Source organism: Thamnophis elegans, chromosome 1 (genome assembly GCF_009769535.1).
Source record: "Thamnophis elegans isolate rThaEle1 chromosome 1, rThaEle1.pri, whole genome shotgun sequence".
Taxonomy (NCBI): Eukaryota; Metazoa; Chordata; class Lepidosauria; order Squamata; family Colubridae; genus Thamnophis; species Thamnophis elegans.
Genome location: NC_045541.1, coordinates 114,873,114 through 114,898,961, shown reverse-complemented (window position 1 = coordinate 114,898,961; position 25,848 = coordinate 114,873,114). Strand labels below are relative to the sequence as shown.

The following is a 25,848-nucleotide window of genomic DNA, read 5'->3' as shown; positions in this document are numbered from 1 at the left end:
TCTTCCTCTTGCTGCTGTGATGCTGACCACCAACCAGCCGACTGGAGTGCCAATAGCAATGATCTGGCTCTATACCCTGCTACCAACTCTCTGGATAGTGTCCTCTTTGCCCCCAAGTCCACCATACAACAGCATTCCATTACTATCTGCACCAGGAACAGATTGCTCTCATCCCTATCCTTAATATGCCACTGATCCTGCATGTCTACTATGTGTGGTCCATTCAGTTTACATTTTGGCATGTGATAAAATCATCTCTTACGTACAGTATTGGCCAGCTGATTGTCAGGAACGGTCTCTCTCGGTTGCCCACCGCGGGACCTGTGAAAATGTGCCGATAGTTCTGCCATTGGTACTTTCTTCTTGAGTTACTGCAGCTGTAAAAATTTGTTTAAAAAGAAATAAGTTCTGAAAACCTACAATTTATTTGAACAAACTCAAATGAAAAACTATCTTAGCAGCTCTTTCTAAATCAGTGGGTATCAAAAAGCAGTTTTGTATAGAGATTAATGATGCTTAAGTAACTATTGCACAGTGATTTCACACTTACCATGGATTTGTGATTGGCAAATCTGTTCCAAACCAAAGTTTGTCTAAACTTAAATTGCCCCCCCAAAAATTGTATAAAAGACAAACAAAATCATCTTCCATTACAAATTGTAGAAAGTGTGTCAATTGGTTACAAAGAGTTTTTGTGCATCTCTTCCACAGTCATCACCTCTGATTCATATTTTACATCACATATATTTATATATATTGTTATCATCATACCTCATCCTTCATATGACTATAGTTGTTTTAACATCCCTTTATAACAAACATTCCAAAATTTAAAACAAAAACCACATAGTGGCATTCTCTTATCTATTTTCAATATCATCTAACGACATTATACCTTTATAACGCATTCAAAATAAAACATTAATTATATTTAATAACAAAAAATTTAAACCTCTTTTCTTAATCATTCTTTACAATTTATAATCCAATTTTTCCTTTTATCCTATCAATACAAATTATTATATTATCATCATCAGTCATTTATTTAATGATAGTTGACTAAGTTTAACTTACTTTTTCCCCCTTTTTCACCATTTAAAATATTTACCAAGTTTCCTCTTATCAAACCAATACATATACAGTATATACATTGCTATCCTTTATCTAACTTTATCCATTAACACTACATTTTTTACATAATGCTCTAATTTTAACAAAATTTTAAAAACCTCTTTTCTTAATCATTGTATACAATTTATATCCAAGTTTCCCTTTTATCATATCAATACAAATTACATTATTATCATTATCAGTCATTTATTTAGCAATAGTTTGACTATGTTTACTTACTTTTTCCCCTTTTTAAAAATTTATACCAAATTTCTTCTTGTCAAACCAATATATATGTGTACATTGTTATTATTATCAATTATTTACCTAACTTATCATTATCACTATATTTTTAACATAAAGCTCTAATTTTAACTAAATTTAACTAGTGTTTTATTATTAATTTTCATATCTCACCTGTGTCTTTCCAGTAATAGTGTAGTCCTAGTTCTTTTGCCATTTGTGGAATTGGTCTTCTGTTATTTCCTTAATCAAATTTGTTTGGACTTCTCTTTGCAACTTGTTGCTTATTACATATCTTGTAAAATCTCGAAACCCTCCATCAGCTACCTTAATCAGTTTATCTTTGGTTATCAGTAATGTTTTGATCAAAATTTCTCTCCTTAAATCCATCATTCTTCTCCTTTTTCTTCTTCTATATCTTGAAATCTGTAGTAAACACCTTTCCATCTATCTTCCCTTTCCTTGTTCCACTCTTTCCATCTCCAACCAACAGTTCACTGCCAATATTCATGGTATCTTGCCTCTGTTCATTTCCCCCCTGGATTTTTAGGGCTCCAGACTCCACTTTTTTCCATTTGCTGAATATATTCTATTTGCTGAGTATCTTCCATTTCCCATCAGGTTTTGCCACATTAAAGATTATATTTTCAATATATTCCAATCTCTTCTCAATTCTCTCTGTTGTTTCTAATAATCTTTGAATTCCAGACATAATCTGTTGCAATGTTATGGTTTCTTTTTGAATTCGTGTCATCCTTCCAATTAATAAACACAGCCACTCTGGTTTAAAACAAATCTTCATTTTCACTTCTTTCACTTTTTTCCAGCTAGCAACAAACATCCAAAGGGCACTTGAAGTGCAAGGTCAAAATTGATCGAAGGGGAAAAAGAAAAAAACAATGTTTCCATGTCTCAACCTCCAACCTCCAAGTGGCAGTGTAACTTCTCTTCCCTCTAAAGTTACTACCCTCTTTATATACCTTTTAAATCTTCTTTATGTTTCAGGCTTAGAAGAATAAAGTTCTTAAATGAAACCAAATAAAAAGAAAAAATTCATCCCAACCAGTATTGTAGAAGTAAGGAAAAACTTTAATCCATAGATAAAAAAAGAAATAGAAGGAGAAAATCCAAGACTTTCACTTTAAAAAGTAAAAAATATTCGCAAAACTTCCATCGATAGAAAAAAATAAATATAAAAAGATAACACACTGTCCAATTATGCTAATTCTGCTGCTTATTTCCTTTTCTTTACCAATTTGATTTAACTTCAATCTTTTTTTGGGCAGTCTTTGATAAAAATAAATTTCCTCACCAGATGGACACACTTTCTCTTTCCGCTTTTCCTCCCGTTGCGGAGCTGTCCTGACTTCAGCAGCTTGAGGCTGTGCTTTTTGTCACCGCTAGAAAAGATTCTCTTGGATCAATCAGGGACTTTGCGATGTCCCTGAGATCAACAAGACGTACTCTTCCCTGTCACTGTCTCTTCAGAACGGTTTTAGGTCCAGATGGACTGTCCAGCGGCAAAAGTATCGACTGCGATCTCAGAGCCCTGAGATTGCACATTGTTGCGTCGCGATGTCAGCTCCTTTCTCTAAACTTGAATTTTAACATCGCTTACAGTATATCAGAACTAGCTGCAGAACTATAGAAGGATACTTATGTGAGTTGAATTTAAAGTTATAAACATTTCTGACTATAAATTACAATTAGGCTGCAAAGTGTTATGCACTAAATCAATACGATGCAAAAAACTGAGTAGTAGCATTGTAGCTCAGAATATGCATTCTAAAAAAAAAATTGCTGTCTACACTTTGAAGGTTTTTTTCCTCCACTCATTTCAACCAGAATAAAAAAAATTCACAGGCAGGCTAATCATACATTCTGGCATCAGAAAGAAATTAAATATGATTGATACATCTTAGAATATAAATATCCATGTATAATAGTGTAACTGCTCCCACTGTATACTTTCTGCTGTACAGAAAGAAGAATGCAGGTTACAAGTAATTTTTGAAGAGCGATGGATGACAATAAAGAGAATACAAAGAATTACTGTAACTAATATTTGGAAGTTGATGAATGAATAATCTAAAAACAAAAAAAGATGAAAATTATGAGCCAACTTGGGTGAAGACAGCTAAAGTTCTGGTTTTAAGACTAAATTCGAAGGTTATTATGAAGTGACACAATGAACTAAGAAGAAAAGATTATCTGAGGCCTAGAGGTGCAGGCAATCATTTTCAACCTGTGAATATCTGCACCCTATGCGGGGGTTATATAGAGCAAGCCCAAAAACACATTATAGGGGTAAGTAAAGATGAAAAATCCATTTTTTTTCCTCCTTGGGTTGGTGCTAAAGGATACTAAAGACTACATTGTTACCAGTGGTCTTCTGGGGGCGGAGCCTGTCGCCGAAGGAGCTCAACGGAGCTCCTCTCAGAGTTCTGGTCTGTATATCTAATTAAGATCAATAGATATCACCCCTTTTGGCAGAAAGGGGCAGGCAGAAGCTCAGGTGCTAGGATTTATTCGTAGTTCACAGCCCCTTTTCTTTTTTTTTGGGCTGCGAACGGAGAAAAGATCCAGCGTAACTGAGCTCTTAACTCCAGCCAGTTCTTCTCAGCTGCTTTTTTTTGCAGCCCTAGACAGGCGATCCCCCCCCTCAGGACAATGATAAACTGCTTAAAGTTACTTAAGACTAACACGAGCGGGTTTTACCCCTGAGATGTTCCTTTTTTATAACTAGCTAAACACCAGCCTCGTTTTCCTTTGAAGCTTCTTTGTTCAATCGTGCTACAAAATGGCGTTTTTACTGTGTTGGTGATTGATGACGTAATTAACCAGCTCTATCTCCCCGGAGACTGCTCCTCATTAACAAGCAAAATCTACAAATAACTTATTGAGAACTGAGCAGGTGAAGATACTGTTTATCTGTTTATTCTCAGCTTTTATCTATAATGGCTCCCAGGTCTAAGCAGGCAAAATGCTCCCCTTCGCATGTGCTTAAAGAACTTGTAAGAAAATCGCTGCCCTTGCCTCCTACACCCCCTACTGGAGATTCCTTAACACAGGAGCTTCTTTTTCAAATACTCAATGATTTTAAACAAGAAATCAAAGAATTTGTGCTGGATTTATGCGACAAAATACAGACCAAGATTGCCCAAATAAAGATGGATATGTTTGAAGCTATGTCTACTTTGACAGATTATATCGAAGAAATGGAGACTAAACTGGAAACTTTGGAGGAGGCTATTCTAATTTGACTTCCAACATTCAAGCATTACAACAAGAGATTAGAGATACTCAAACACAACTTATAATGATAAATTACAACAGAAAGGCGTTTGCAATAAGAGTCAGAGGACTGCCCGAAAAGAAAGGAGAGAACTTGAAACAGACATTTGTAGAGGCTTTCAGTCAAGCGGTGGGAAGTCCGGGATTCCATTTTGATTGGAATATTCGAAAAATCTATCGCCAGAATTCGTGTGTAGCAGAACAGCGACAGCTTCCAAGAGACATAATTATATACTTTTTCACAAGAGAATCCAGAAATGCGATCATCCAAAAGTTTTACAACAACAGGCTGCGAATCGATGGGCAGGATTTGTTGTCTTTAAAGAATACCACTCCAGATGCTGCAAGCAAGGAGAGACTATACTTTTTTAACCCAAGAGCTTAGAAACCACCAAATACAGTATAAATGGGAAGCTCCAGTTGGAATCACAGTTACATTCGAGAATCAAAGATTTCGTCTCAATTCTGTTTCGGAAGCTCGGGACTTTATTATAAAACTCTGAAGGCGGGACTTCCTGACTCACTCGGAAATGCGGAAAGACAAGGTGAAGGAAAGACAAGCAGCAATTCACTTGGTTACAAGACGGAGGGAGTTGTTCTCCCCCTACCGGAGAGGCAGAAGAGCGAAAACTGAGGATTTAGCCATATCTTCAAAGCAGCGGGACACGTGGTTATAAGGCAGAGGGTTGCCTTCTCTTTCCGGAAGGGCAGAAGAGTAAAGAATAAAGATCCAGCGATGTCTTTAAAATACTTTTTAAACTCTTGGATTGATTAAAATTTTAGGATTCCTGTTTGGTATGAAATGGTAAAGCTGTGTACCGATGAGGAACGGAAAGAAGCATCGCTTATTTTGGACAGATATTGTATGGGATCTTTATAAGACTTATTTGAATTTTAATCCAAACTGCGCATGAATTGTTTTCTGGTGTGAGGAAAGCGGAGACCAAGATTTATTTGAATTGCGGTTTGGGATGAATGGAGTCGGGAGGAGTGGGGCAGAAGGGAAGGTGGAGCGGGATATCAATGAAGGGATCTTGGACTGAATGAAGTGGTATGGATTTTGGGCACACATTTTACGGATTTACATGCTTGAAGTATAACATAAAAAGCTCAGGATTTTAAAGTGAAGAGCGAGATCCTAATCTTATGGAATTTTGGCTTGGGAGGAATGGAGATGAGAAACGAGGGGTAGGAAGAAGAGTAGCGAAAGTATGATTAGACTGCTCTGTATTTGAAGGTAAATTGATTTTTGTATAAACTATTATCTGAATATAAGGTTAAGAAAGGCTATTTGGAGAGTCTACAGGAATATGGGGGTAAATATCAAAGAAGCAAGGGACGAAGACAAAATATAAATGGAATGATCTATACTGTTTAAATTTTAAGAATGATGGGAGGCTGAGCATAATGCAAAAGATTTCTTTTTTTTTTTTTCGGAGTGTTCTTTTTATTTTATTTCATTATTATTGTTAATCTATTTGATTATAAGATATTCTAGAAGGTGAATGGTAGTGAACTGTGCCGGTGTGGGACCTGGGAAGTTGGAGGGGATTAGGGAGGGGGGTTTATTGGGGGTGGGTGGGTGGGTGGAGATATAGTCTCAATATATAGAATAAGAAGAATACACTTGTATACTGTTGTTCCTTATCTTTTCTTTTTATTTTCTCTTTTTTTTCTTTTTCTTTTTATTTTTTTTCCTTCTCTTTTCTTTTTAGCGCAATTTTTAGTAACTGAATAGATTAATGAATAGAGAAATGCACCAAAGTGAGAAGTAGAGGAAAAGAAGAGGGAGAAGTAAGGAGGGAGGAAGAGGGGAATGTAAGGAGGATGAGAGGGGAAGGAGGGTGAGGAAGGCGAGAAAGGAAGATAGGAGGGGAAAGGGAAGTAGGAGGGGTGATTGTTGGAGGGAGAAAGGAAAGTTGGAGGGGGAGAAGAAGGGTGTATGAAAGCGACAGGTTGGGTTTATGATGAGTTGTGTTTAGGTTGGTTTTATTTTTTTATATTATTATTATTGCAAATATTCAGTATATAAGTTAATGTACAAAATTGAAAATGAAAATGAATAAAACATTTGAAATATACATTGTTACCAGTGGTTATACCAGTGGTATAAGTGGTTTCCTATCACTTACAGTTTACAGGTAGTCCTCGACTTACACAACTGTTCATTTAGTGACCAAAGTTACAATGGCCTTGAAAAATATGACTTAGCACTGTTTTCAGATGCAACCTTTGCAGCATCCCCCATGATCATGTGATCAAAATTCAGATGCTTGGCAACTGGTTCATATTTATGACTGTTGTTGTGTCCCAAGGTCAAAGCCAGATTCACTTAACAACCAGTTTACTAACTTTATCAACTGCAGTGATTCACTTAGCAACTGTGGCAAGAAAGGTTGTAAAACTGAGCCAAACTCACTTAATAAATGTCTCACTTAACACCAGAACTGTTGGGCTCAATTGTGATTGTAAGTCGAGGACTACCTGTACTATATATTTATTATCAACATATGGTTTCAAAAATGACATGACAAAGATGAGTGGAAAGTAGATCTGGATGTCCTGCTCAGTAATCTCAGTAATATTTTCTGACTCCCTATTTAATAATAGCAATAGCACTTAGACTTATATACAACTTCATAGTGCTTTTACAGCCTTCTCTAAGTGGTTACAGAGTCAGCCTATTGCCTCCAACAATCTGGGTCCTCATTTTACCCACCTCGGAAGGATGGAAGACTGAGTCAACCTTGAGCCTGGCAAGATATGATCTGCCAAAATGCAGCTAGCAGTCACCTGAAGTAGCCTGCAGTACTGCACTCTAACCACTGCACCACCTTGGCTCATAACATAACATAGAGTGGTGCAAAAACATGATTTTTGCATCACTCTAAACAGTTACTGAAATGATAAAAGGGATAAGTAAAAATAAATTATTGCTCACTGGCACAAATATTTTGTTATCCTTAAACCACAAAGTTTTAATAGTAATAGCACCTATATACTGCTTTCCAATGTTTTACAGACCTCTCTAAGTGGTTTAAAGAGTCGGCATATTGCCCCCAACAATCTGGGTCCTCATTTTACTGACCTCGGAAGGACGGAAGGCTGAGACAACCTTGAACCGATGAGACTCAAACTGCCAAACTGCCAGCAGTCAGCAGAAATATTCCGTATTCCATCGGCCAGCCAGTGTCGGCTGGCAACCACAAGGAGGAGGGCCTTCTCAGCAGTAGCCCCGGCCCTTTGGAACGAGCTCCCTGTGGAGATTCGTACCCTCTCCACCGTCCAAGCCTTCCGCACAGCCCTGAAGAACTGGCTCGCCCGTCAGGCCTGGGGATAAGGATAATTGCCCCTCCCGAATGTTGTATGGATGTTGCCTACTATTTTTAGTATATGTCTCTATTTTGTTGTCTGTATCCCCCCTTCCTAGTTTTATGTGAGCCGCCCTGAGTCCCCTCAGGGAAAAGGGCGGCCTACAAATTCTAATAAAACTATAAAAAAATAAAATAAAAAAAATAGCCTGCAATACTGCATTGTAACCACTGCTGCATCATTGCTCAATAATAAAGTGATAGAATCAAGAATGACAGTTGCTTGTTTCTGATCTGATGACTACTTTGATCAGTATAGCCAAAGTCTTGGCTCACAAGAGTGAGCCAAGCTCCACACCGAAAATGATTACAATAAAAAATTGTACAGGACTCATTAAGTCGATCGATGTTTTACATTTCAGTAAAAACAGCTGAGATTTTCAACAGTCTGTTTTCCTTTGACTCTGTATGACATAAACATAAGTGCAGCATAAATCATATTTATTGACAGTGTTACAAAAATCAGAGAAATGAAAATGTATAACATTTTCTACTTTTAAGGTTTCCATATTTTATCCATTAAGTCCAAAGAAGAATTGATTGAAAACCTATAAGCAATGGTGATAAAAGGATAATGATAAAAAAAGTGTCTTTGGGATGTCTGTATACCAGTGATGGCAAACCTTTTTTGGCTCACTTGCCATAAGGGCAACCCGCGACCGCCCCAGTACGCATGCACGTGTGAGAGGCGCTCCCCCCATTTTTTGCATGCTTTTTTTCGCCCTCCCCAGGCTCCAGAGACTTTATAGGAGCCTGAGGAGAGCGAAAACAGCCTCCATGCACCCCCCAGAGGCCCTCCGGAGGATTCAGGGACCTTCAGGAGGCTTCCCTGAAATCTCCGGAGGACTAAAAAAAAAGATTTTGAGTAAAAATATGGACAAGTTGTAGTAACTTACCTTCTAGGCATCTTTCAGCCATAATGTTTGTTTTCTACAGCTAGTAAACTCTTTGCATTAGATTCCCCAGAATGCTTTCAACCATGTAGAGTGCAATGACAGCATCTTTCTGCTTTATAAAGTAGGAAGAGGCATTCTGCTTTAAAGATACAAACAGCTGTTGCATTTGCACCCCTGAGGATTCTTGAAGCATCTTTACATGGAATCAGATCCAAAGCATCACACAGCTCCATTATTTCTTTTTCATATCTGTGCCAAGGGATGAAATGGGAAAAGAAAAAGGCTAAACTTTTCTGTACCCTGTCCACAGTGGCTCTAACGCTCCTATCATCAGATTTTTTCCACCAAAAAAGCAGGAAATGCTCATCACAAGAAATCTGCATTCAATATAAATAAAGCTAGCCTGTTTTTTTGGGTTGCTTAGTAATCATTCTATCCCCGTGATGGCGAACCTATGGCACATGTACCCAAAGTGCCACATGAAGTCATGTTGCCTGGCATGCGCAGCCTTGCCTGTTTGTTTTCTGGGTTTCTGGCACGCATGTGTGCACAATGATCAGCTGTCCTTGGTGCCGAAAACCAGTGCACACATGCGCTCCAGCCAGCTGATTGGCAGAACCCGGAAGTTTGGCTTTTCTGGAAAGCGATCCCTTCGTGCATGCAGCAGTGCCGAAAACCGGCCTGCGCATATACGCCAGCCAGGTGATTGTTGGGCACGCATGCATGCTAGAACTCAGAAGTTCAGCTTTTCCAGAGTACGGCCCTGCAGAGTGTGTGGACACATGTTTCTGCATGATCTTTTAGGCCCTTGGTGCCAAAAAGTTTCACCATCACTGTTCTACCATTAATTTATCTAACCATGGATATGGTATTGGTTAGCCATGCTATGTGAACATATTGTGTACATTCTTATACTGCTTGCATCTCCACATTATACTTATCTATGGTTTACTAAATACCATATTTTAAGGAGTATAAAGATGCACCTTAGTTTTCAGGGAGGAAAATGAGAAGAAAAAAAACATCTGCTTCTGCCTACCAACATCCATGGTATTCCGCTGGCTAGCTTTTTGTCAGTGTGTGAAAGTTCATGACTTGGTCAGCCAATGACCAAGCAACTAAATCAGCCAATGAGGGCTATTTCGACTCTGAAACAGTATTTGCTTGTGTGAGCAAGCAGGAGACAGGAAGGAGCAGTGGTGGGATATGACTGTTACGTACCTGGGAGCACTAGGTACCGTTCTGGTACAGTGTTCTGGAGGGCCCACCTGCCCACTCACTCTCCTTACTGATATTTTAGCTGATCGGGGCATTTGCGCACGCGCACAGAGCGTATGGCGCCTGCACAATGCTCCGCCGAGCAGTTGGAGCGTCACAGGTGGTAGGTATGCATACGCATGCTGTGTGTGTGCACATAATGAGCGCCCGGCCTTGTTGCACTATACCAGTTGCAATGGGATCCAGAACCCACCACTGGGAAGGAGCCTGGCTTAGCAGAGAACTGAAAGTGAAACTGCTCGTGTTTTGCTTGTATTTACTGCTACCTTGGAAAACCTGCTTTTGGTATTGTATTGTATATTACTATTATTTTGAATCGTGCTGAATCAGTTATTTGTGTGTACTTTCTGAATGTGATTGCTGCTGCAAACTTTGACCAGCCAGATCAGCTTTAGCACTTATTGCAGCCTGATTCAGCAGCCTGATTCAGCACAGCTGATTGGTGGGTGGGTGGGACTGCTAAAATACCCCAATCAGTTGTTCCATTACAAAAATGTAAACCATTTTGACCTCTGGTAGGGGTGGGTGGGGCTACATTTGGTGTATAATACGCACCCAAATTTTCACCCTCTTTTGGGGGGGGGAAAGGGTGCTCTTAAACTCCGAAAAAATTCGGTAAACTATAATAAGCTGGTTACACAGAACACACTGAATCCAAACTAGTGGGACGGATATTGTAGAAGTACATCTGATACATTCTTCTTCAGTAATTTCCAATAAGCTTTTGGAAAAATATGGGAAAGCAACCTGAAATTGCATGTAACCTCATAAGAGGATTTATTAAAACTGTTATTACTCAATACTACGTTATAAAGAAAGGAAACTAAAAATAAGAATTAACCCACAAAAGATATAAACTAGAATGACTGAAGTAAATTGGCCCAAGTTGAAAGTTCACATCAAGTCCATAGTAGGCTACAAAATAGTATGACCTCATTCATACATAAACTGTTCTTAAGCAGAATTTATATACAACAAAAAAGTTTAACAACACAGGATAACATAGTTCTAATGCATGCTTAATAGTCTATCATCCAGCTCTAGATCATAGGATCTGTATTTTTTTTATTTACTGAGCATCAAATTGTTTTGTAGGACTAAACTGTAATCAACTGCTTTATAGGGGCTGTGTTCACATGGCTTACTCATAGGAAACTGAATAATGATTTTCTCAATAAATCTCATGCTTTGGATTGGCATGATACTCTAAAATATATTCTGGATATCTTGCCAAGATTTGCACTGTACACTAAAATGCAACTGGCTAGCTGAGGTCAATGTATCTTGCAATCAGATACAATTACATTAATAAGCATCCTTTGATTTAGAGATCATTAAAACAAAATGACAATCTATTTAGTGATCAATTTTTGATAAGAAATTGAGAATCATGACAACTATATGTGAAATTGTTCTACACCCAACAAAGTAACAAAATTTCCTTTTTTCCAAGTAAACAGAAAAGCATTAGAACCTGAAAAGCATGGAAAAAAATACCAGTGCTCAATTACATCTGTTCTTCTAACTTTCCTTGGGTGTCTTTAATGCAGTACCTATAAGTCAGTAGCAAATTTGAAAATACAAAGAAATAACTTTATAAGAGATACCATTATCGCAACAAAGTAGCATTCCATTTGCCTTCAAGTATGCCTATTCCATATATTTCATACAAGTTGATTTTTATTCTTTATGAATATTTGCTTTAAAGCCAAAAAAGTGATTTGAGGCAAGTATATTTTAAACTGAGTCAAAAGCATCATCTCAGCCATTCATTCCACTCCGTTCTCCCAATCCCCCCCAAAAATTCTAAGTTTCGTTTCGTTTTATTGAGCTTGTATGCCGCCCACTCCCGAAGGACTCCGGGCGGCTTACAATAAAACAAGGAAAGGGGATAATACACAAGACAACATATTAAAATATACAACAGTCACAATTTCCGAGGGGCTGGATATTTCAAAAGGCCCCCCCCCCCCCGCCTGCTGGAGCAGCCAGGACTTAACAGCTTTGCGGAAGGCCGGGAGGGTAGTGAGGGTCTGGATCTCCACGGGGAGATCGTTCCAGAGGTCTGGAGCTGCAACAGAGAAGGCTCTCCCCCGGGGAGTCGCCAGCCGACACTGGCTGGCAGATGGGATCCGGAGAAGGCCTAACCTGTGTGATCTAATCGGTCTATGGGAGGTAAGTGCAAATACAGTAGTATTTTACAGGAAATTACATCTCTACTTTCATCCCAAACAATGTATAGTAGCAGAAGTTGGTATTACTTTGTCAGAAATAAAAATGACAACTGATTAAGTTTTGATCTTCTGTACCAGAAATCCCTAACTTTTTGTAAGCCAAAGGCCCACTTCATTAGATGTATGGAATGTAATTTTAAATTGGGACATTTGTAGTCCTGGGAAGAAGAAAAAAGTGTTTCTGTATAGCAAAGACAGGGGAAAATATAATGCAAGAAACATTGGCATTATACTATATGAAAACATATATGCAAGTTATTAATTTACTGCTGTGAAAATATTTATCAAACCCGCAATAAGGTAAAGGTTCCCCTCACACATATATACTAGTTGTTTCTGACTCTAGGGGGCTGAAGACCCAGCGATGTCCAAAGACGTCTTGTGGTCATGTGGCTGGCATGACTAAACACAGAAGGCGCACGGAAAGCTGTTGCCTTCCCACCAAAGGTGGATCCTATTTTTCTACTTGCATTTTTACATGCTTTTGAATGTCATAACGTTTTTTGTAATTTAGCATGTTGTGTTAATCCAAGCAGTACATTTTATAAATAATGCTTCATATTGCTTAGCCTGATATATATGTCAACCCAATTATAATACTTCAGATAAATCAAACCATAGTTAGCACAATAGTTAAGTCAAGTTTACAACCCAATTGATAGCATTGATAAGCTATTTAGCAACTAAGCAATTTTTGAATGTCACCATGGTTACTTTATATATTTTGTATTTCATCTTGTATTTTGTTCTTTTTTCTTTGATTAAATAAGCCTCTTTACCAACACCAAGCATTTCTCACTCTTGAATTGGGTTCTGATCCACAAAAGAGTGTCTCTTTTTAAAGATGCCTTAAAACATACAACTATTTTCCTGTTTGAGAAGCCAAACAGTACAGGATAATGCCCTTTAAAACGGGTTCCTCCAAAGCATGAGGTATACCTGCCTCAGAAACAAAGACCCTTTTGCTGTATCCTTATGAGTTATATTGATATTGTTTCCTGATTGCTTATTTGTACCCTATGACTATCATTAAGTGTTGCATCTTATGATTCTTGACCAACGTATCTTGTCTTTTTATGTACAGAGAGCATATGCACCAAAGACAAATTCCTGGTGTGTCCAATCACACTTGACCAATAAAGAATTCTATTCTATTCTATTCTATTCTATTATTGTTGCATTAAATTCACCAAATTTCACTGTATTGTTTTCAACTTTTCCATACCGTACAGATATTCTCTATCGGTTTCATTGTTCATTTGTGTCAGTCTTTAGGGATGAGGTGCATCCATTAAGATTACACCAACGCGAGATGCGGCGGCAAAAAGTTTAGGAACACCCCTCCCGCCCCCCGGTTTAAAATAAAGGACAAGAACTCCGATCTAAGTTAAGGGAGAAATGGAGCCAAGATCCTTATGAATGGGCCTCGGATCTTGGCCCGAAGCCAAAGGAAATTTATCCTTTTCAGCTCCACGTCGTGGGAACCAGCCTTTCCACAGACAAAGCTCCTCCACCGGCTGCAGGACTCCCCCATGAAATAGGATCCAGCCAAACGGCTTCCGCTTTTAATGCAGTTAAAAAGGATTTCGGTTAAGATCAGGGAGGCAATTTCGGTCCAAGCTTCGCTTTCCCTCCCGGTACAGCCCGATCAAAGCTCGAGCAACTCCGACGTTAAACTCCAGGCACTCCGATCCCTATCAAGACCCGGGAAGGGAATCGCTACTCCGGATTTACAAAGGGGTGCAAAGGGAGGCCACGGCCGCTGGAAGGAAGGAAGGAAGTTTTGATGGACCGAAGCTATTATTCTGCTCCTTTGTAGTAAGGGGGCGGGTAGGGAGAGACCGAAGGGAAAGAGCCCCGAGGGACACACGATCTTCCTCCCGCGAAAGCCGCCGCTTACCTTTCACCGTCTCGGCGCCCAAATTGTCTTTCTTTCGGGCCGAACCACGGCAAAAAAAACCCTCTCCTCCCTTTTCGCCCGACGCTTCCGGCCCAGGCCTCGCCCCGCCTCCTCTGGACTCCCGTAGGCGGGGCCGTCTCCCGCTCCTTGTTTTCTTTGGCAAATCGCACTTGTCCGTCAAAGGAACCGCCTCGCACCTTCGGCGGCGGATTTATAGCCAGCTGCAGCCGAGGAAGAAAAGGAGTTAGCGCGCATGTGTCGGAGGAGTTGCATCGGCTTTGGCTGTTGGAAAGGCGTCAGGAGTGTCGAGGAAGCCGGAGGTTAATTTTTATTTGACGGAGTCGAGGTCGTTGAACCCTATTTGGTTGAGAAAATGTGAGGGTTTTGTTATTGGTGGGTTTTTTTTGCCAAACAATGGCTTCCCAGGGAATGAAAGTATCGGATGGATATGCACGCCAGGGTAAACTTTATGCGATTTGTTTTGTGTACTGTACGCCCTTGTATTTGACGTTTGCATACGGTAGCTTGGTGCAGAATTTTTTTAAAAAAATTTATGGCTATATCTCGAGGGTGATCATTGACCGGTTGCTTCGCGCTTTTATTGAGGTTCGAGCTATTTTAAGATGGCTTAGCAGCTGAAGTAGTGCTAGCCATCAAGCGTGCCATCATTTGAGAAGAAATGAATACATGCTCTACTTAACCGAGGTGGGTTTAGATCTGAATCGTCATTTGCTAGTTTGTATGGTTGCTTTAATGTAGGGTGTAAAACCATGCAGTGGATTTAGACTGTAGTAACAGCAGCTCCTCCCTCTCAGGAATTACACTTAATAGTTTTGTGAGTGTTACCATAATCCAGGTTTTGCAATAAGCTCCGTTCTGAAACCATGATATCTCAGACAAGTTTTGCTATAGTTAAAACATTATACAAATAATATCATTTGGAGGAAATGAAGGAAATAGTAACGAATCACTTAAATCTAATTTAGGACATTACTTTGCCAGGCTGTCAATGGCTGGGTTTGCATGTTTGGTGTAAATTATAAAAGGCCAGATTCCTGCTCAGTCTGCAATTATCATTTATACACGTCATTTTCACATATTGCATTAAATCAAAAACAAGCATGCCATGAGTAAATTTCTATTTACAAAATCCCACGATAGCCAGTAGTTTTATGCATAATTCACTCTGAGTGTTGCAGTTTTAGTCACCACAAAAACACTTCAGATAATACCAGTTTTGAATGTAATATATTGGCATCATAATTGTCCAGGAATATGCTTTTAATCTTCAACAGTCTCAAAACTACAGCTTTAATTGTATTCCCTGTGCAGTAGCACTTTTTGGCAGCAGTCAAAAAGGGTAATACAATCCTTGGCTGTATAAACAGGTGCAGAATCAAAATCATAGTATTGTCACTTTACAAAGCCTTGGTAAGGCCACACCCTGCAATACTGTACCCAGTTTTGGTCACCACATTACAAAAAAGATGTTGAGACTGGAAAAAGTGCCAAGAGCAATTAAGACGATTAAAGGCCTGGAGACTAAAACATGAAAAACAATTGCCAGATTTGAGTTTGGCTACTCTAGAAAAAAAAAGGCCTGGGGAGACGACATGATAGCAATATTCCAGTATTTGAGAGGCTGCCACAAAGAGGAGGGGGTATATTTATTTTTCATAGCACCTGAGGGCAGGACAAAAAACAATGGATGGAAACTAACCAAGGAGAGAAGCAACCTGGAATGAAGGAAAAACTTCCTAACAATGAAGACAATTAATCACTATATGCAAATGGCTCCTCAGAAGTTTGTTTATACAATATATTTAATTTGTCATAAATTGAATCTTATCAGGAGTGATGTTGATGAACCATTTAGAATAAACTGTAATCCTGTAGAATTATAACTGTCTGAGCTTTGGTTTTTACCCTATTATTTTAGAAAGTGTAGTGTCTCTTTATTGAAACAGTGAGTCAACATGCAGTCCGTTAGATTTTTTTAAAAACTTTAGATATAGTAATGGAATAATTTAGCTGTGTGACTTCAAATGTTTCTTACATTTGTAGATCAATTCTGCACATCAGATTAGAGGCATTTTAATCTAGTTGTTTATAGATCTGCTTAAATTCAATGATAGTTCATTGTTGTACCATATTTCAATTGAATTAAATTTTGTTATCATGTTCCATATCCTACATTTGTTTTGGGTTCCATTCATGAACTGGTACTTTGACTTCCTGTAGCAGTTGCACAAGCCAAAATTCCTTTTTCTTTCAATGATTGCAAGTTGCTTTAGTCTTGACCTGCAAAGCAGCACATCATTTTTCTCCCCATCATGCTTCATAGATAGAATGAAGTACTTCTGTTGGAAAGGTTTTTTTTTAATGAAAACATTTCTTGTCAAGGCCAAATAATGTCCACTGTTGTTTTGTTGTCCACAAAACATCCTTCTGATAGCTTCACATGGATGGAAATGCACTTTTCAAAAATCATGTTTCCTCCTTATTCTCTGAAGCATGAATTATCCTGTTGTGCAGTACAGTATTTTCCTTCTGGTGGGATCATGAACATTGGTGTCAAATAATGCAAGATGGCCTGTGTCAAAATTATGACTTTCAGTATTGGGAAGACTAACAAGGGCATTTCATCTTCTCCACTGTAACACTGATTTACTGTGGATCGCTGGAGGCCAAAACATTTGGCAACCATTCTACAACTCTTTCCAGACCTCAACTTTTTCTGAGATCCAGAAAATTCTCATTTGGGCATGATCCACTTCCATAAAGGTTGTGTTGTGAACAGAAGACACTGATGGTGGCAAGATACCACAAACAAACTCTGGAGGACAAACACCCGCCCCCAACCTGAACTATCCTGCCATCTAATTGATTCCAATATTTCACTCAACACAATCTTAAGAAAGCTCATATCCTGAGGCAGGGGCGTCATGTGACAGTGGGACATTTCCCCCTTTGCTAAACCGGGCATGGCCAGCCCATGATGTATCTGGCCTACAAGTTTGACAGCCCTGTCCTAAGGCCTCATAAAGATTTTTCCCAACAAAGATGTTGATTCAATAAAGACCCACTATTTATCCAAAGTTTATTACAGATTTAGATGAAACTTTGATCAGATTGCATGTGATACTGCAAAAATGTGTTCTAAAGATTAATTCTAAAGAATTCACAAACCTTCTCGAATACCAGTATATAAGTACACGTCTGAATTTGAGTTTAGCAGCTAACTAGGGGTCAGGGCCAGTTATCTTAGATAAGAAAACTCCATGAAATAACAGAGGGATAAGCTAGTGAGAAAAGGTAAAAAAAAAAAACCTTTCCAGATATCACTACTTTTGGAGTGCTCTCATGACTGTGTCCAGTAGTTTATTAGATATAGATTTTTAAAATATTACAACTAATCTTAGTAGGATCAGTTTGTAGCTTAGTCACGATCCAATACAATGTTGGAGTTTGACAAATGGGCAAAATCTGAGATTAGTCTATACTGCAATATGAGCACATCAACTAATCACTTATATTCCCTTCCTCCCATAACTGAAATAGAAGTATCAATATTATCTTAAAACCTGAGTAATCAAAATCCAGATCAAATATATACATTTTTAATATTGGAAATATTTACATGAAACTTTTATAGGATCCCATTAAGAACAAGTTTTCAGAAGCAAGAATTCAGTAACATGGGATCACAGTTATACCTTCTGAGTAAGTGATCTGTATTTCTTCAGGGTAAAGAGATATCAGAAGAATGGTTTTTTTAAAAGACAAATTGTTGCTTCCTGGAAAGTGTTTGTCCTGCAATCAAGAAGCCTATGGCATACAGTCTTTTTTACTTGTGAGATTTTTAAAAATGCAGTTTACAGTACATTGTTATTTATACCACATCAGCATATGTATAAAACCCATAGAGTAAGATGGCAGGAAATGGTGCCCTCTACAAATCTGACAGACATTTTACAATACAAAAAAGAATGAAGTCACAGCTGACTTGATGGCTTAGGTAAAACAGTTTTTTTCATCTTTGAACACATTATGAACTAACATTGTAAATTGTTCTGCTCAAATTACACCTTTATACCATTGCTTTCCACAAATATCCCAAACTGGCCTATTTCCAGTTTTAATAATAAAAATTAAGATGTCATGTTTCTATTAGAAGGGCTAAAAGTAATTATAACTGTGTGGTATTTGTCCTAATTAAAACAATGACAACAAGAAAACTAAGTGTGAGACCTTGTGATATAGTTAAAATGAAAGTCCTGAGTTTATGCAAGTCCACCATTTGTTTTTTCTACAGGACAGGCCATCTAAATATTACAAAGCCCAACAAGTGAACAAGTTCACATCCATGCAGGTGAAAATTGTCTTCCAGCAAAATGATTCCCCATCCATTTTTGGAATTTTTAAGTTTATTCTATTTTAAAAATGGAGGGAAAGACTGGTGCATTTACATAAAGTTCAATTATTTCCATATGTAGTAAGTGGAGATGTTTCCTAAAACATGAGTGTCTTCAATATTTACAAGAAGCCGTCTAGAAGATGAAGGTCAGAGACTGTATACAGCAACTGCAGTTTATAAATCATACCTGTTACTTTATCTGGTGCGTGGAAACCACCAATGTAGAATTTGGAGAATTACAATCAAGGAAGCAGAGAAATGGAACAAAGATGGCCTCAATGAAACAGAGGATGAAAAAAATTCACATTTTCTACATTTAAAAAATACAGGTCTCACAAATGTCTCTGAGCACAGAGAAACTTCAAAGTTCTTCAGTGATGTGAAACAAAAATTGAAATGGAACCATAAAATAAGTTTATTTTACCAGACCAATCTTTTTGGCTTCTGTTTCATATATTAATAACCTCCACATTTTGACTATAAAAACTTCTGCTTCTTCATCTAGCACCTGTAGGAGAAACAGAAAATTTCCAATTTAGGGCACAATCATTGCAATTATTATTCCATATTCATTTTGTAAAAGCAGCTATTTTGTTTTCTGATAAAGTGTTACAAGTTTACATTGGTAAATTCTTGCTTTTACTCACCATAGCAACATCATCCAGGATGCTTTGTGGTGAACTATGAGCCATAACCTGAAAGAGATACATAGAAATTGTCTTAGCATTTTAAACTGTTTGAAAAATGGAAGCACAGGAGACTTGGAAATGTTATCAGTATAACAGATAAACTCAAGATAACAAATTATCTAAAATCTTTTTCAAGTCTCACTTTTGATTTCAAATAAAATGTCTTTTCCAGATGCACTCTAGCAAATATGGCACTTATAAGTCTCCACACTGAATATGACAGACAAAATGCTAATTATTAAATGTAATTTTTAACAGGCATTTCAATGTTTATTAAGAAGGCATTATAGTACATCGGACAGATGTTAAAAGTAGACACCATGTCATAAGCAATCTCAGTAGGAGCATACCACAGTTCTCAAAACACATGATCAATATAAAAGTGCTATACAGGTCCATCAACAGATTTCTGCTCTACAGCCACCAATTAAAAGACCAAAAGGTGACTGACTGGTTTTTCCCAGTAAGTTTTCTTTCAATAAATTTTATAACACAGAATAATAGAGATGTGAAAAATGGAGCACCGAAACATTAAATCAGCCATTATATGGTAGTTCTTAAAAGCTTGTGAATCCATTTGAATTTTCAAAATTTCTGAATAAATATGACCTAAAATGTGATCAGTTATCCAAACAGCTTCTAAAATTAGAAAATCCAGTTAAATGAATAAATCAAGAACATTATTTGGTTTATTTATTGAAGAAATTGATTCAAAGCTATCAATCTGGACGTGGCAAATGTATATAAATCTTTTAGGATTATCAGGATGATAAATTCATTTGAAGGGGTACTTAAGAGTCAAATATTTCAATAAAAGGTATAATTAATATATTGATAAAAAAGTATAAATATAGGAAGTCCTGCCTTATTTGAAAAAGGGAAGTCTGAGTATTAGCTACAAAAGTCTGATCTTCACAACATAGGTATGTGAAAATGTGCCATGGCTTAAGCAAAGAAGATTTCTGAGGATCTCTGAAGAACATATGTTGACATTCAGTAGGCTGGAAAAGGTTACGAAACTATTTCTAAAACGTTTGGATTCCATCAATCCACTGCAGGCAAATCATGTAAAAATGGATGAGTGCTACACCTGCCAAGAGCAAGACATGTTATACTTTAGGAAGTCTCAAAGAACTGCAGGATTACAACAAAAGAACTAAAGGCCTCACTTGCCTTGGTGAATTTGAGTGTTTATGGCAGGATTGCAAGGAGAAAGCCATTACTCCTTAAAGGAACATTGCTGCTTGTCTACAGTTTGTAAAAGACCACATAGCTATTAGAAGAATGTTCCATGGATGGATGAGATAAAAATACAACTATTTGGCTTCAATGAAAAGTGTTCAGAAGACAGTTAATGGTTTTGAATGGCCAAGTCAAAGGCTTGACCGTAAACCTATATAAATTGTGTGGATAGATCTGAAATGGCCGGTTCATGGAAAAAAGCTGATATCCTTGGATTGAAGCTGTTCTGTAAATAGAAATAGGCTAAAATTCCCTCAAATTGAAGTACAGGATAGATTAATGGTTATCAAAACTATTTAGTTGCTGTTATTGCAACTAAAAGGCACACCAATTACTGAAACCAAAGATTCACATAATTTTGCCACACATAAATATGTAGCTTTGGATTATTTTCTTCAATAAATAAATGAACATATTGCATTTTTTACTCATTTATTTAATTGGGTTCTCCTTTAAGACTTATGTGAACAACAGGTCACAGTTTAGATTACATTCTTTAGAAATACTGAAAATTCAAATGGATTCACGAACTTTTAAACACCACTGTTCATACCAGAGATGTGTACAAAATAGAGATACTGCTTTGTTTCTAATCAGAACATGTTCTGCTGAACCATTTGTGGTGTTTCAGCTTTCAGGTAAACAAAATCCAAACATGATGAATAGAGTAAAATTAGTGTGCAATACACACACATCTCTTTTGAGAAGTTGCTACTGCAGCATAGAACACTGGACCACCAATCTGATCTTGCCAGAGCCTTTGGCCATACTCCAGAATATACTCTCCATTTACTTCAAAACAATAAAATTCAGCAGACTTGGTCTACACGCCAAGCTGAAATCCTACTCTAGAACAGCCACTCACAATCTGATGCCTTCCAAATATATTGGATGACAACTCTCGTCATCTCCAGTCACTCTAGTCATACTTTCAGATTTGACCTTAAATACACCTATAAGGCTCCAAGTTAACAACTACTGCTACAAAAAGCTTCTTAGAATATTTTTTAGTGCACAGCAATTCTCAATAAAGGTAAACCACCACGATGGACCCAAGATATTCTTGACTTTCACTTCCTACATTGGAACAAACAGGCTCAATGGATCCATAATTTAAATTCTTGCTATGCTATTTATTATTAGTACTCGTGAACCTCAGTGGCCTCAGTGTCATTTGATACAAATACTAAGTAATTTTAAATATGCATTACCATACCTAAAACAACTAGGCTGAGCATTTACATGTTTGAATACTAATATCTTTTGTGCACTGCAGAAGACATACTTTCTTGTATTTACAGAACTCTTCTTATTTTTTTGCAGTGAACTTTTCAATTGCTACCAAGATCCAATTTTTTGCAAACAGTAAATGCAAACGTAGGTTTTCAGATCACAAGAGTCCATCCTTCACTCAATGCAGGAATCCAAATTAAAGTATCCACAATAGACTGTCTAGCATCTATCTGACCACCTTCAGTAAAAGGACACTCTCACAACTCTTCTGGATAATTTGTTTGTTTGTTAAGCTATTTTTTACCATTTGTTATGGTATTTGCATTATTTTAAGTATTATTACTGATAAATATTTGGAGATTTCATTCAAATGTCAGCTTTCAGATGTATAGTGCAGCCAACATTGGAAAATACATTCTGAAACACGCCCTGTGCTAGGTAAGCTGGCCAAACAGACTATCCTGGAAGCTGCTAAAGGGAGGCTGTGCTCAGTACCAGTCTTGTCCTTTCCTCTCTTCCCACTCCTGCCATCACAATTGCTCTTTGTTTTATTCCCCCTTTCCTCTTCTGCCTGCAGAGCTCCATTTTGATTAACCCAAAACAGGCATGCTTTAATTCAGGCACAGATTAACTGAGAACAGCCATTCTGTACACAGAAGGCTCATATACAGAAACAAACAACTTTACATGTATAGAAAAGTAAGCTTACCTTTGAGCAAACAAAATCAACTAATGTAGCTTCTTCTTCACCAATATATTCTATTATTTTCTTGTTGATCCATGGTCTAATTCGCCTTTCCATTAATGTCTGGAATAAACACAGAAGTTTTAAAAATATATTTTTCTGTACCACTACAAATTAATTTATCCTTTTTTGAGAGTCATACATACACTTGTAGACTTTTAAATGGAATAAGATGTTCAAACAGGAATGCAATCTTTAAACTTTAAATTAAAATGTATCCCCTCCCCTCTCAAAGGTGTCTGCCCTCTGAAATGGTCCCTCAGAGATCTGAATGACTCTTACTCTGGTAATATCCAGGAAACTACTTAAAACCTAATCATTCTCCCAGGCTTGAGAAAGATTGAGGATGGAGCCCGTTGGCTGGATGGATTTTTTTGTTTGTTTATGTCTATTTTCAGGCCACTTAGTATTTTTCTCTTTTTTATACTGTTATACTTTTAAATTTTATTTATTAAATGTATTATATGCCACTAAAAATGAGTCAGTGACTCACATAGAAAAAAAAAGATGTATTTTACAGATCCACACAAATATCAAGTCATCAGGGGGTATCCAACTGTTGACCGTGCTTCCCTGTTTGTATATTGTGGAACCCTGATTTACTGCATCTTGGTGTAACGGATCAAGATTCGTTAAGATTATATTTACTATGATTCATATCATTTCTAGGTAACATCATGTGCACTGAAGATATTACCTAGTTTGGGTAATGAAACGTCTGCAAGAAAACAGATAAGCTCAGAGAGGACCCCTCATTTTATACCCTGTACTCAGGAAACAGAGTATGGCTTTCCTTTGGTGACATCAGATGTTTGAGGGATACTGGCCCACATGAGAGAAGATAAACTGTTGGAATGAGCTCTTTGAATATTATATTCATGGGGAGGGAGATGTTGGTCAAAATACTCACTGAATCCACAATAGACCAGTCAAGAGGATAAGCAAATAGTTCTGGTTTGGCTGTAGGAATTTTCTCAATCAAACTCTTAATGTGTTTGCGCTTCTCTTCAGTGTTTACGCTGCCTTTGGAGGAACCTTTGTCTTCATCGCCATAATCTAGAGGCACCAGTTTCCTTTTTCGGGGCATGTCATCACTGTCTTCATCTTCAAATTTATTGAAGACACTGTCAACGGTGAGTTTTTTTCTTTTCACAGCATTAGGCTGGTTGGGACTGTTGCAGGCACCTATAGTAACATAAAGGAAAATATTTTATCTCTCACATAATACAAATTCCACTCAAGATTTTGTCAGAATCAAGGTAAAGATGGCATAATTAAAAACAAAAGGACATGGATAATTTTTTTTCTACAAAGGAGAGAAGCAGAATTCGTGAAGAAGCCAGTTACCACAACACTTAAGTGAAGCTTTATATTTTTCCGTTTTCTTCCCAGTTTTAGGAAGATGCCAAGCTGCAAAACCAAAAAACTTACCCAATTTGAGACTCAGTGCTATTTTTGCCCGGTATTCTTCTGGCTGCTGCTGATCAGGAGAGTTTTCATGTGGGATGATGATGCCACAGGGAGATTCGTCCCCAGGAGTATTGGGAGTTGCGTTGCCACTTGCTGATGAAACAGATGGAGCTGAACTGATGGGTCGCAGTGTTGGCTTAAGGCAGGGTTTTTGTTCTGGCTCCTCCTCCTCTTCTTCAGGTTCTTCCCGCTTCTCCTCCTTTTCTTGCTTTTCCTCCTCCTCCTCCTCAGATTCTGGTTCCTGTTTGGTTTGTGGCTGCCGACGTCTTTCAGCTTCTTGTTCCATCTATAGAAGGTAAACGCAAGAGAATGATTTTAAAAAAGCAACAGGAAGACTGTGGAAAAGGCCTTTTCATTTACCAGTTATAATGGAAAAGAAGAAGCAAATCTGTTAACATCAGCACCATGATTTCTCTATCTTCTCGGTTGCCATCATCATCATCATCATCATCATCATTAACAAAAGGGTGAAAGTCAGTGCCACCCTTCAAAGAAAATTATCTCAAGCCAAGACAGGTAATCAGTATAGCAGTGATTCAAGTATATGCTCCTTCCCACCACAGATGCAGAGGACATGGACCACACTTGCAAGTCCTTTGCTAAGGCAACTTCTCCACCAAAAAAGAATGTCAAATTAATTACTAGAAACTGAAAGGCAAATCTAGAAATAAAATCAAGGATTGGAAATGTTGTAGCGCCTCAATGTATGAAATGAAACAGAAATCAAGCTAATCAAGTTATGGTAAGAAATCTCAATGTTACATTATTGCAATGTTTTGTTTTTCTTTATTTATATTTCCTATTTCTAAACCACATATCTCCTTCAGAGAGAGGTACTGTAATATTACTATTACTATATTACACAATATTGCAAAATAGTAGCTTACAATTAAATGAGAAGGATAAGGCGCACGCGTGTGTGCGCGTGCACACACACACAGACACCACACCAGGAAAGGGATGCAGACTTGGCAGAAATATACAGAGAATAGGTTCAGAAAGATCTCAGAATTTCTGAGACAGGTAGCCCTCATTTAATCCTAGTTGAGACTGGCAACTCTACTGCTAAGAAGTCGCTAAGTGGAAAATCACATGACTGTGACTATGCGTTATGGGTGGAAAGAGACTACTCAGTTTCACTCTTTCAGCTTTTGTTTGCCTGTTAACTGTCTACAGAGATTTTCAGTTATCCAAGCCATAGTTGTCTCAAAGGTGCTTTTTCAAAAGGCAATTGTTTTTTCCTTGAGGAAGAAGAACAAAACATTTCATTTTTACAGACAATCTCTCCTTTGTTTGACCCTTTCCTGCTGCCAGTGCAATCACATTGCTATTGATGGGTACAAGAGCAAATGGCTTACTCTCTTGAAATCTCTTCCCCGGCAATATCTCTGCTCTGCTGAGAGGATGGGGAGGAGGGTCAGCTTGAATGGAGCACTATAGAGCACTTTAAAAACCAACATAGCATTTTCTGCATCCCGACAAGCATGAAGTATATATGCAGTGTACTGACATACTATTGTCTACAAATATATGGAATCATAATATGTATTCTTAATTCAAAAAACTTTCTTACCCTTTGTAATTCTGCATCTGGATCTGGATGTCCTTCTGCAAGAAGACGTTGTCTGATTTCTTCTAATTCTTCCTTTTCTCTCTTTCGATCCCGTTCATCTGCTTCCATTTCCTTTTCCCTGTCTCGCAATCGCTTCTGCAGAGCACTTCCCCT

At 37.8% G+C, this 25,848-nt stretch overlaps 2 protein-coding genes across 4 annotated transcripts in view; both read right to left on the bottom strand.

Annotated features, from left to right (window-relative positions):
- The window catches only part of PSEN1 (presenilin 1), a 42,670-nt gene extending 28,238 nt beyond the window's left edge, over positions 1 to 14,432 (bottom strand). Inside the window, 2 exon segments of the mRNA XM_032228543.1 lie at positions 267 to 377; positions 14,327 to 14,432. Coding sequence (XP_032084434.1) covers positions 267 to 350 — 84 coding nt within the window. The 5' untranslated portion in view covers positions 351 to 377; positions 14,327 to 14,432.
- A 3,258-nt stretch (positions 14,433 to 17,690) lies between these two features.
- Positions 17,691 to 25,848, bottom strand: part of RBM25 (RNA binding motif protein 25) — a 41,518-nt gene continuing 33,360 nt past the window's right edge. For all 3 annotated transcript variants that reach the window (XM_032228516.1, XM_032228532.1, XM_032228524.1), the window contains 6 exons: positions 25,696 to 25,846; positions 24,084 to 24,408; positions 23,563 to 23,837; positions 22,617 to 22,715; positions 19,391 to 19,438; positions 17,691 to 19,251 (listed from right to left, as the gene is read on the bottom strand). In XM_032228516.1, the coding sequence (XP_032084407.1) occupies positions 19,159 to 19,251; positions 19,391 to 19,438; positions 22,617 to 22,715; positions 23,563 to 23,837; positions 24,084 to 24,408; positions 25,696 to 25,846 (991 nt within the window). In that variant the 3' untranslated portion in view covers positions 17,691 to 19,158. The remainder of the gene's footprint in view (positions 19,252 to 19,390; positions 19,439 to 22,616; positions 22,716 to 23,562; positions 23,838 to 24,083; positions 24,409 to 25,695; positions 25,847 to 25,848) is intronic.